General features: G+C 51.8%; 1 protein-coding gene across 7 annotated transcripts in view; it reads left to right on the top strand.

Annotated features, from left to right (window-relative positions):
* Nucleotides 1–12,196, top strand: part of LPIN1 (lipin 1) — a 61,779-nt gene that overhangs the window by 19,238 nt on the left and 30,345 nt on the right. For all 7 annotated transcript variants that reach the window (XM_054701369.1, XM_054701370.1, XM_037528509.2 and 4 more), the window contains 4 exons: nucleotides 5,493–5,693; nucleotides 6,835–6,930; nucleotides 7,856–8,163; nucleotides 9,457–9,582. In XM_054701369.1, coding sequence (XP_054557344.1) covers nucleotides 5,502–5,693; nucleotides 6,835–6,930; nucleotides 7,856–8,163; nucleotides 9,457–9,582 — 722 coding nt within the window. In that variant the 5' untranslated portion in view covers nucleotides 5,493–5,501. The remainder of the gene's footprint in view (nucleotides 1–5,492; nucleotides 5,694–6,834; nucleotides 6,931–7,855; nucleotides 8,164–9,456; nucleotides 9,583–12,196) is intronic.

Genomic DNA, 12,196 nt, shown 5'->3' with positions numbered 1-12,196 from the left:
TGGTCTCTGCTGAAGCTCGAGTGTCGCTCAGAAACTGTGGCATGACAGCCCCGAGCCTCACGGTCCTGGGTCAGTGCAGCCCCTACGACCCTCAGGCCCCCCCCTCCCGCCCACCCCCCTCCCAGGCAGGGACATTGGTCCCCAGGAGTAAGCGTCACCTGGGCCAGAGTCAGGCCAACGGTGTGAATGGACTCAGGACCCGCGGGGCAGAGGCAGCCCTGACTGTACACCCTCGATTTCCATGGCCCCACGGGTGGACACCACCAATGAAGCATTTTCACTTTTGGGAGACAGTCGTTATCTAAAGCTCTTATTCAGTCAAGTCATTCCAGAAGCCTCTGGCTTCACAGACAGAAGGTCAGGATCCTGGCAAAAAAAAAAACAAAAAAAAAAACAAAACGTAGTCAAGGAAAGCCTGGGTGTGACTAGAAGAGATGTGGCCTCGGTGACTGCAGACATCCCGGGCCTGGGCTTTGCGAAGGTGGGGTTCTCACCTGAGTCCGCTCTTCCTTCAGCAGGGAGGTGGGAGTCGCCCCACGCTGCAGCTGTGGGTGTTTCCCTTCCAAGGAGCAGACCCGCAACACCAAGTGCAGGCTGTTGTTGCCTAGGTAACGCGTGTGCCCGAGTGGTGAGTTTCTGGAGAGCTGAGTCTGAGGACTTGAGCCCCGCCCAGCCTCCAGAGAGCGCTGCGCTCCCGGCCCTTCTGAGCAGTCAGCCCGTCCGCGAGGGAAACATTTCACATTTTCAGGGGTTTTTACATGGAAAGTCTGGGAAGGTGTCCGGTTCCTGTGGCGTTTGATGTTGTCTGTGATTGGAGAAAAACAAGGAGGATGGTCGTTAAAATCGATGTTGTCTATTTAGAGCCGTGTCTCCTGAGGGTGGTTTTTTAAGCAATGCCACAAACCTTGATATCCGTCTCTCTCTGAAGTTGCTGATATGCTTGGAAACACTTGTTGTGTTGTGTGTAACAGTTGCTGACACAGCTTCTTGCCAAGAACCAGTCTGGCTGCGCCCTCAGTTGAGGCTGGGGAGAGGGACACCCCTTGAATTGTGGTTTTAGTTCACACGTGCGTTTGAGAACTTTCCAGTTGAGAGAATTAGAAACAGAACTGAAATCCTTTTTATCCATTTGCCTGATAACGATCAGAACAGCTGATTCCTGAATTGACCTTCAAGGGGTTTGGCCTAAAATAATTCCAATTCCGGCATTCAGTTTTTAATAATTGATGTTGTTCAAATTGAACACTGTTTATTGTTAATGTCGCAAATCCAATCCCAGGTGGAAATACGCTTTCGGGTTTTTGTGTTCCTCTGTGTATTGTCTATTTGGATCTCGTCTAAGTGCAGCAGTGGTTTCCAGTTTGAGGAAGGGTGTCTGGGAAGGTGCATTCCTGGGAGGCCATGACCTCAGAAAAATTAGTGTTTGTTCCAGAAGGTCAGGTTAGAAAAGGTCATGTGAAAATGTGTGTGTGTGTGTATGTGTGTCTACATAGTTTTTAACCTCCAATTTTCCCTGAAAACCAGCTTGGAGAAACCTACTTTGGCCAAAGGGCTTTTATGGGGTTCGGCTCTGTGCCCCACCTCAAGCATCTCTGGGCTGAAGCCCTGTGTGCTGAAGCAGCTGGTTTTTTTTTGGGTTAGATATTGAGATTGAAAGCAATAGATGGCCGGGTAATTTGGAGGGGTGGCTGTGGAGCATCCCTCTGCAGGCTGTCAGTGGGAAATTGGGGTGTTCTGTTTTGCTCTCTACAGCCCTTGCTTGTCTCTGGTTATTCTTGAGGCAATTAAGCTGCTTTCTTCTTTAAAACAAATAGTCCTCTCACTTCCCGGTCATGTGCCCGAGAGAACAGGCTGGAAACAATGACAGTGATGAGATTAGCCAGGCCTTTGGGGAGGTGAGTCCAGGGCTGGTCCGGGCTGGTCCTGCTTCTTATCTTCAGGGAGATAAAATTAGCGTCTGCCTTGAGCCTTTCACTCCAAATAGGCTGAAGGTTAAGGGATAATACTGGGGAGTTTTGGCTCCTCTGGTTTGTCCTGTTCTTTAACTATTTGCCCAGATTTTAGGGGAGATCTTGGAGGACAGGAAGCTGGGGAGGAGCCAGGAGGCAGCAGGTCTGCACCCTTCCATCCGGAATGTCCCCCCGCCCCCGTGAAAGGCGTCTCCTGTATTTCAAAGACTTTTTTTTTTTTAAGATTTATTTATTGATGCATACAAGAGCTGGGGTACAGGCCAGAGATGCGGGGGGTGAGAGGATTCACCAGAGACAGAGTGGGGAGCAGAACAGGCAGACGACAGAAATACACTGCTGAGGGGAGCAGTGGGCGAAACAGGAGAGGTCTGCTGCACCATGTGGGTTGCTCTGAGGCCGGCCGGGGATTGAACTCATGCTGCAGAGGCTGCGGATTGCTTCATAGTGCGGTGCTTAACCCCTTGCGCCACCAGGGAGGCCCTCAAAGACCTTTTTTTTTAAAAAAGATTTAATTTATTTATGCAACAAGAGCTTTAACCAAACAATCTTCATCTCCCTGAAATGAGTTGTTTTAAAATATTATTCTCCTTTGTCCTCTAAAATTAAAAAAAAGTGGCAACATACATATAATCCCAATTTCACTATCTCAGCCGTGTTTTAAGCCTACACGTCAGTACAGCTAGCAGACATCTGGTTGGGTCGCCATTGCCACTAGGCATCTCCAGAATTTTCCTCACCTTGTAGAACTGAAGCTCTGTGCCCCGTAAATACTAGCTCGCCCTCCCTTGACCCCCAGTGCGCACCACTCTGATTTCTGTTGTGAGTCTGTCTGCTCTAAGTAGCTCAAATAAGCATAACTATCCAGTATTTGTCTTTTGGTCACTGGCTTATTTGACTTAATGTCCTCAAGGTTTATCCATGATGCACCTCGTCAGGCTTCTTTTTAAGGCTGCGTAGTATTCCCCGGTGGAATACTTTTGTATCTCCGTTCATCTGTTGATGGACACTGGGGTGTTGTGAATATTATGTCACTGAGAACATGGGTGTGCAAGGATCTCTTTGAGACCTCACTTTCAGTTGTTTTGGGGATGTGCTCAGGAGTGGAATTGCTGAGTCACGTGTTACTTGAGGACCCACCAGACCATTTTCTGCAGCACCATTTTGCATCCCCTCAATCTTGCACCTGGGTCCCAGTTAGTCCACATCCTTGTCAATACTTTTCCGTGGTGTTTAGATGGTAGCTATCCAAACGGGTGTGAGGTGGAAGTGTCTTCTGAAACATTCTCTGCTCAGCTAAGGCATTTCCCGCAGGTGCAGATGTTGAGGTCAGTTCCTGGAACTTGTGGTCAGGTGGCACCCACAGCCCTATCATTTATTTGCTAAGGAGGATGGAGCAGATTCCTGCTTCCAAATGGAGATATTTTCAGCTTGCAAATAAGCGAGTTGCTGGAGCACAGATAGCAGATGGACTCAGAGCAATTTCTAGCTATTTGTGGTAGGAAAATGCACCGGACAGATCCTGTGACGAGGTCCAGGGCTGGAAGCAGGAAGATCTGAGCCCTGGTCTCTGCGGGGAGGGCACACTACTCGGTCATCTCCCCTTGGGGGCTGATTTCCCTGAGATGCGGGTGTTAGAACAACTAACAACTCTGTCTGGATCCTGTAAGCTTCAAAGTGAAGTTCTTGGATTCTGCATGATTACTTGAATTTACTCATTGAGAAGGCGAACGATTTGTTCAGGAGAACAGACCAGTCTTTAAGTTATTAAAGACGCCCCTTCTGTTGCTAAGAACTCGGAGGGCAGCCTGCGTCTTCGACTAGTTGGAGCTGGGATTGGCCCTGGCGGCTCATGGAGGCCGACGTCCTCATGCTCATGTCACAGACAAGAAGCTGGATGCAGAGACGTGGTGATACCATCTGTTTTGAGCTTTCTCTTATGAATCAAAAATGCCAGGTGGTGGGCCCCGGGCACCCTGTGGCGTGTGTTGGCGGTGGCGGTTGGGAACCTGCTGCCGGCATCCTTGAGCACGGCTTGGAGCGAGAGCCAGGAAATTAGGAGAAGCCCTGGGGACAGGTGAGGGGGCTTGACAGAACTGAAATAAAGGTGACTGCAGAACCCCAGGACCCCAATTCCTGGTCCCCAGCGTTGGCACATGGCGACCCTGGGCACATGTTTATTCAGAGGTCTCATGCCTGCAGGGACTCATGAGCATCTCAGGGGGGTGGACGAGGTGCGGGGGAGGGGCTTGGGGCGCAGGTACTCCTCTCGTTTGTATGCACAGCGGGTGAAAATCTAGACTGGGCCCTGGGGCGGAGGGTTTCTGAGAGGCCTCCTACTGGGAAGCATGAGGGTTACAAAGAATCCCTTTTTAGCTCATACACCTTTTTGGGAACTGCCCTCCCCTCCCCTTTGTGCGTGAAGTCAGCGGCACCAGCACCCGCAAACAAACAGAAGCGCGGTGGGGTGTGGCCGTGCGGTGGTCCTTGCCGGGGTTTGGGGGCGGCGGTGCCTCTCCAACTGCGTGTCCACCGAGGGGCTGGCCCCTCAGCAGAGGGGGACGTGCCCTGGAAACCGCCCCACGAGCTGCCAGGGCTCCCTCGTGCGCCGTCTCGTTAGCAGGCGAGGGTGGTTGTGCGTCAGATGCGGACCAACGGTTCTGGTTGCCTGCTGTGCGCAGGGCATCGGACCAGCCCAGCGCCAGCCTGTTTCCTCATTTGTAAACGGGGGGCTGATGTCGCGTCTGCTTATGTCATAGGGGTCCAGCCCCCCCCGGGCCAGCCCCTCCATGATTTACTCCCCTCTTGCCCGGGCCTTACTCCCTTGATGTTCGTGTCAAGCGACAGAGCCTGGCAGTACTGAGTTACTCGTGTCCTGCCTCCCTCTCCTCATGACCCAGCGCCTTCAGGGGACAGGGACGGCGTCCGGGTCGGCCATGCCCTGGGCCCCAGGCCCTTCGGAGGGGGGCGCCCGGCGTGCCCACCGAGAGGGATGCCGTTGATGAGCTGGGCCGGTGGCTGGAGGCAGAGCAGGTAGCCCTGGACGTGGCGGCAGGAGCCAGCCAGGCAGGCCGGCGCGAGGATGGACATTGTTCAAAATACGAGTTATCTTTTTTGCTTTTCCAGTGAGAACTTAATTCCAAATAAGAACATTAAGTGCCTCCTCTGGCACAGGCGGGAGGCTACGAAATACACATAGGGCCTTTCTCAAGTGTCTTGAGATTTAGTCTTTAAACCTTGCACTGAATGACAGAGCTAGTCATGGGGGGCCAGAACCATCAGGGTGAGCTTGCGGGGTCCCAGGGAGGAGTGGCCGGTGCTCCCTGGGATCCCCAGCGGCAGTGAGGGCTGGGGCAGCGGGGCGGGGGATTGTGGAGTCCCTGCGGCTGAAGCGAAGCATCCGAGCCAGGTGGGGGGGTGCGGGGTGCAGGGTGCACCTTTGAAAGGAGGCAGCGTTGGCTGTGCCGGCTCCTGAGTGGCCTCCCGAGTTAAGGGCTCGTCTCCCTGTGCTTCTGTCTGTCCTAGGCTCAAACCATGAATTACGTCGGGCAGCTGGCGGGCCAGGTGTTCGTTACGGTGAAGGAGCTCTACAAGGGCCTGAACCCCGCCACGCTCTCTGGATGCATCGACATCATCGTGGTCCGCCAGCCCAACGGGAGCCTGCAGTGCTCCCCGTTCCACGTGCGCTTCGGGAAGATGGGGGTGCTGCGCTCCCGGGAGAAAGTGGTAAGACGGGAGAGCCGTGGCCCGGGACTGGGTTGTCTCCTCGGAGAAAATCATTGCATTTCTGTGCCTTGGCATAACCGGGACCTCTCAGAGACCCCGTCTTTGGGCTCTGCGTTGGGGGACGCTGTTTTTGCAGGGGCAGTTACTAATGTGGAGGATTCTGGCCCCTGTGGCTGTGGATTACTCCAGAGTTGAGTGGTGTTCACCGCTCGTTAGCTAATACGTTAGTTCTCATTCCAGGCAGCTCCGTATTAACGCCTGGGCTCTGCGGGCGAGGAATTCAGCCCGAGCGGCGCAGCGGTGGCTTGTCTGTCTGGGACGCTGGCCGGAATCTCAGAGTCGGGGTCTGGCATCCTCTGGGGTCCCTCTCGAGACGGGTGGCCCTTGACCCAGCTCTCCGATGAGGCCAGAACACCCACACTCGTCCTCCCTGTGCAGCCTGGGTTGTCCTCCCAACAGGGCGGGCGTCCCCAGGGCGAGGGCCGAGCAGCCGGTGGGCGCCAGGTTCCTTTCCTGGCCTGGCTTTGCGAGGAGGCCATGCAGTGGCACTTTGCTTTTTGAAGGAATGAACGCATTTTATTAATTGAAATTCTACTTGAGCCGACATTTTAACACGCATTGGTGTTCCTCCAACTTCGCCCATTTCATTTTTTTAAATTAATAAACATCGGCCTCTCTAAACAAGATTCTTTTTCCAACATCGCTGGCAGTCAGTTTTTATCAATCAAATTCTTGGCTTTCGCTTATTTACCTACATTTTTCCTAGTTGAAGTCATGCCGCATGATAGCATCTTGCAGGTTGCAGCAGTTCTGCATGTCTGCTACGTTAGGTTCACCTCCAAAGGGCCAGTCCCCCCCCTTCACCCCACGACGGGCCCCCTTGACCCGATTTCTACCTGTGGTGCCGCTTCTGTTGTGCTCACGCGTTGCGGCAATAGGGAGCCTGCGGGGCTGCGTGGAGCAGACGCCTTTGCTTTGTGGGGAGAGCGTGTGGAACCGGATGGACTGATTGAGATTTGGAATTGTCATGAGATGCTTTCGGGGTGTCTGAGATGAGAGCTATTTATGCAGAGTGGCGTCCCCGCGAGGTTGCCCGTGGGGTGGGCAGTTCCTTGTTTTCTTAAATGTGTTTTTCCTTCAGGTTGACATAGAAATCAACGGGGAGTCTGTGGATTTGCACATGAAACTGGGAGATAACGGAGAAGCGTTTTTTGTTCAGGAGACTGATAATGATCAGGTGAGTGAGGAGGGCTGGGCCGTCAGGGCCGCTTCCTGGGTTTGAACTTGGAGCAGAGGTTACCCGGGACACACAACGGAGGTCTGTGTGGACACGAACCTCGGGGGCCTGCCGAACAGAGGGCCTATTCTCTGCGGACCTGTGACCACGCAGGCCTCAGCGCCCCTCCCGCTTCAGTGTGCTGGGCCTGGTGTCCAAAGCACAAATTATACTGGAGCTTTGGACCTCAGGTGGCTGCTTGTTGTAATGTTTACTTAGTGAGTGACCGAGTGACTTTAATTTTTTTATTGTTTTTAAATTTTTAACAGCTCTATTAAGATATAATTCTTACAGCATATAATTCACTCAAGTGTATGATTCAAGGGGCTTTAGTATTTTCACGAGTTATATGCAGCCGTCACTACAGTCAGTTTTAGAATCTTTTCATAAAACTGTGCCCTTTGGTTGTATCCCCCACCCCTCCCTCCCTCTCCCCTGCCCCAAGCAACAGCTCATTTACTTCATGTTTCTCTGAATGGAACCATGTGGTCCTTTGGGCCCGACTTTCCTTTATTCAGCGTACTATTTCCTAACGGTGTCAGCACTGCCCCCCTCTCTGGGGCTGAATATGGACGCATGCTCCCTGTGCTCCACACTTAGCTCTCCCCATCCTGTGTTGATGGGCACATACGTGAGTTTGTCCTGCCTTTTGACCTATTGAACATTTGTGTGCAAGTTTTTGTCTGTCCGGGTCCAGACCCAGGAGCGGAATTGCTGGGTCACCCAGTGGCTGCCTGATGCTGTCAGGACCCACGACACCATTAATTCACGTCCCCACCAACCCTGGTGGAGAGCTCTGATGGGTCATCCTCCTGGGCATGTGCCATCTGACCGTGTGATGCCAATGTCACTACATTCGTGTTTGAAACTATTTTCTGACCTTCAGGAAGTGATCCCCATACACCTGGCCACCTCCCCTATCCTGTCCGAGGGAGCCTCTCTCATGGAGTGCCAGCTAAAAAGGAACACGGTGGATCGTGCGAGGAGCCTGGACTCGAACACGTCTGTGCAGGCTCTGACGCCCAGTGAGACCTCTTCAAGCAGCTCTGTTGTGAAGAAGAGAAGAAAAAGGAGGAGAAAGTCCCAGCTGGACAGCCTGAAAAGAGACGACACTGCGAACACATCGGAAGATGAAGACGTGTTTCCCATAGAGATGAGCTCCGATGAGGAGGCAGACCCGCTGGACGGCAGCAGGTGCGTGTGGAAGGGGGCGGCCCATCCCGGAGTGAGGCCAATTAGTTTATGCAGACGAGTCCTACAGACCCCGTACCCCACCCCACACCTTGCATTAATCATTCTTCTGTGAATGCATTTTATACTAGATTTTGGAATCACACAGCCCCTATCTGAAAGGAGTGTCAGGATTTAACGTAGCGTGTAACTCAGAGACATTTGGTAAGGCCAGGCATCCTGGCTCCCAACTTTAGCAGAGCAGAACTGAGAAATAGGAACTGAGCAAACCAGTTGTTCCTGCACGAAACTGGGTTTGTTTAGTTGGGGGCTGATGGGTGGCAGGCTTTGGGTCTCAGGGTGGCCGGAGAACAGGACCTTTCCTTTTCTGTTTTGATTAGGCCCGGAGTGGACATGGGTCATGCTTATCTTTGCTTTCATCGGCGTGGCGAAACTCTGTTTTTATGTATTACTCTTGGTGAAAAGCGACAGCTTTGAAAGACAAAACTCATTTGTCAAAAGCGTTTGATGTTTCAGATAATTATAGAACTCAGTGTCCTGAGGATTGTTTCTGTATCTCTTTACCATGGAGAAGGGCCTGGTGCATCTGTTGTGTCCCCTGTTCATTGTTGAGAACAGAACGGTGTTTTCCTGGCAGAGCAGCAGGGTGTGGGTCCCCAGCCCCCAGACCAGGGGTCCCCGGGAGCGGTTCTGGGGCTAGGTCGCCTTGCTGCCTGACTTTTGATTCCAGGGCTTAGCAATGGCTGTTTCAGCAACATGAGAAAGGCCTGCGGAGGCTCCCCAGCCTGTGTGAGATAGCGCGGCCAGTTGTGATGTTACAGCGTGACAGATATGTAATGAGAATGAAATGTGCGAGCTTCCATTGTCCACCTGAGGCTGGCAGTTTCTCAGTCGTTTTGTAATCATAGGATACATCTGTATTTGGTTGATATTTATTTATTCTGCCAGATGAACTATGATCTGTGCACACTTAGTTACTGAGCGGCTCCTGTGTCGGCAGTGAGTGCTGTCACTCCTGCGGCCGGTTCCGTGAGGTGGACTTTGGGAGGCGCCATGACGCCAGCAGGTGTCGGAGTCCATCATGATCACGTCGAGGATCCATCCCCGGCAGGGCACATAGACGCGCGCCTGTGTGTTGCCTTATCTCACGTTTTTTCTGTCCGCTGCCTGGAATGAGTCTTGGTTTAAAAAGGGAAGATCCGCGAGGTGCTCAGAGATACTCAGCAAAACAGAAACTGCCTTTGTTCTTGTTCTGGTTCTAATCATTCGTTGACTTTCGTCTTTTTCCCCCTGCAGAACCCTCCCTAGTGATAGCCCTCCATTCCAAGACGAAGTTCCTAAGGAAGACCTGCCCCCACTGCGCACCTACTCCCAGTCGGCCTCTTACCCTAATTCCGATAGAGAGTGGACGCCCAACGCCAGGTGAGCCCCCCGGTGTGTCCGCACCCCCCCAGCGGCCCCACACCAGTCCTAGCAAGCGTGGTTAATAAAGTAGTGAATTATAAATTCAGAATGAGAATCTTAGGATCAGAAAAGATGCAGTTTAGAGTAGGTGGTTCAGCTCAGGGTGCAACACCACGGCCACCGTGACCTGCTCCTTACGCATAATTGAGCTGCAGCCCTGGGTCCCCGAGCAGGTGTTGACCGCTTGTTCAGCGACGTCCACTCGTGGTCAATGGGACACGTGGGCTCAGCCTTCCTGGACTCTTAGCACCAAAGAGCGGTGGCTGCAGGGGCCCTGAGTCATTCTGCTGAGTGAGGCCTTTTTGCCAAGTTTAGTTTGTTCTGCTGAGTTCTAGAATATTTCTTTCCTTTATTTCCTGAAATAAACAAGTTGCCCCAGCACAAACCAGAGCTGCTCCGGTGCAGACTGCCATCCCGAAGAGGCCAGAGACCTCAGTCAGCGAGGCAGAGCAGCTCTTAGGAACCTGGGGAGGGGACATTCCAAACCCAGCCATCCCTGCCGGGGCCCTTATCACCTCGATTGAGCCAGCGACTTTGGGCCACAAAAGATTGTAGACATCATCGTCTGTGGCCTCTAATGGGGTCAACCCTGAAGCAGATGGTCTAGTCACAGCACTAAAATTTCAAGGAGGAGGGAGGGCTACTGGAAGAAATGTCTCACAATGCCCCCAGGGGTGTGGCGGCAGGACAGGGGTTGGGAATCAGCCATCTAGCTGACAGCGACACTGGGGTATTCCTAGGCTGAAAGGGTTCTGTTTTCTTGTGGCTTAAGAGGGGTGTGTGAGAACCTCCAGCAGCCCCGGCAGGTGCAGCTAAGACTTCCTCCCCAAAGCCAGTCTCAGGCAAATGCCTCCCCCTGCCGCCTGCCCCCATTCAGAGCCAGCGCAGTTTGCTGTGTGCACCAAAACTGGGGCTGGAGAAAAAGATTTGTCACCTTTCCTGGCTTCACCGTGACACAGCAGCTTAGTCAGGCAGGGGTCCCCTTCTCCAGGTGTGTCTTGTCCATGCCAGGAAGTTTAACAATTTCTCTTAGTCATACTCAGAAAATGAACAGATAACATAAATTGTAATGATCCATTTGATCCAGTATATCCCAAATATTAGCCTTTCAACGAGTCGTCAGGTAGAAAAGTTGAGGTAGTTAGTGTTTTCAGGCTGATTTGCCAGGTGCTGACAGAGCCCCTCAGGGGTGAGTCATGGGCAGGGTCCAGAGCCCATGCACTGTCCTGGTGGACACTGGACACTGGCTCTGTAGACCTTTCTGGAGCCTCAGAGTCCTCTCCCTATGAGGTCTGTGGAGATAAACCCCACGGAGGGAAAAGCACTTTGGGAGGAAAACTATGTGGCCTAATGAGAAACCACTAAAGGGCTAAAAAAAAAAAAAAAATCTGTTTAAATATTACACATGAATTTTGAGGGCTTAAAATAAACATTTTTAAGTGTTAGAATTCTTTCACACTTTGCTCTATGAACCCAGAATTCTGACTGTGTCAGATAATGTGGATCTGACCACCGTCAACTGCAAATACAACTTAGGATAAATAGATACATTTCCATACCGGGAATTGTGTATTTTTTCCAAAGACAGTTGACAGCTCGGCTCTTTGGAGCGTGTAGTTTGATCAGGCGCTACATTCTGACCAGAGAAAAACGTCTTTTATGGGCACATGGATGAAAGAGAAAGTGAAACGGGTCTTTTGGCAATTTCCTGTTTTTGTGGTTCAGAAAATTGATGTTGACTTCAACATACAGACCTCAGACCTCAGCCTTTGTTAGATACCCAAGTGCGTTCCCTTTCTTACAGGTATTATTGTTAAGAGTAGTCAAATAATGCGTATGGTTTCCGTTTCACCTCATTGACGTGATTGTTTTTCTCTCTCTCTCAATGTCTCCCCGTCTCCAGTAGCCCGATAGATTGCAAAAGGACGCCCCCTCATCTTGCGGTTGCGGGAGAGGGAGGCCTTTCTAGCTCTTGTCCTCAGCAGCCCTCCCCCTTCCTTGCTTCGGAAAGGTAGAAAGGCGGTCCCTCCCCCGCTTGGGTGTCCTCCAGAATGAACCTCTCGCTCTAACACCCACAAATCGAACTTAACATTAATCGAGCTAATTCTGTGGAAAATTTGTATGACGAGATGAAGTGGGAAGATTTGATCTAACGCTTACAAATCTTTCACTCACTAACCAAATTACTTATGAAGACAATGCACATAAATAATTCTTTTCCTTTCATTTAAAACTTTTGCAGAATAGAATTTTTTTAAGCACTAGATTTGACTCTGATGGCTCAGCCCAAATTTCTTCCTAATGCTGTGGCGGGCTTTCAGGAGTAGTGTCATGGAGTAAAAATCGGGCGTGTGATCATTCGCTTATTTCTCGGGTTGTTCAACAAGTAAGCTTGCAAGCTGTCTTCTAGGTGTTAATGCTGTTTAACCCGCCCGTCAGACTCGGGATATGGCGCTGGTTTTCCATAATGGTCTAGAGCAGGTGTCTGGAGAGGTAGGTGCAGGGGCGGGGTCGGGGGCTGTGTCTTCATTTGAGGCCAGGGTCTTAGGTGCCTCCTAAGAAGCCCTCGGTG

The sequence above is a fragment of the Talpa occidentalis genome, unplaced genomic scaffold, assembly GCF_014898055.3.
Source record: "Talpa occidentalis isolate TD23 unplaced genomic scaffold, MPIMG_talOcc4v2.1 talOcc4.5, whole genome shotgun sequence".
NCBI lineage: Eukaryota > Metazoa > Chordata > Mammalia > Eulipotyphla > Talpidae > Talpa > Talpa occidentalis.
Note: the sequence above shows the minus strand (reverse complement) of the source record. Positions and strands in the feature narration are given on the sequence as shown.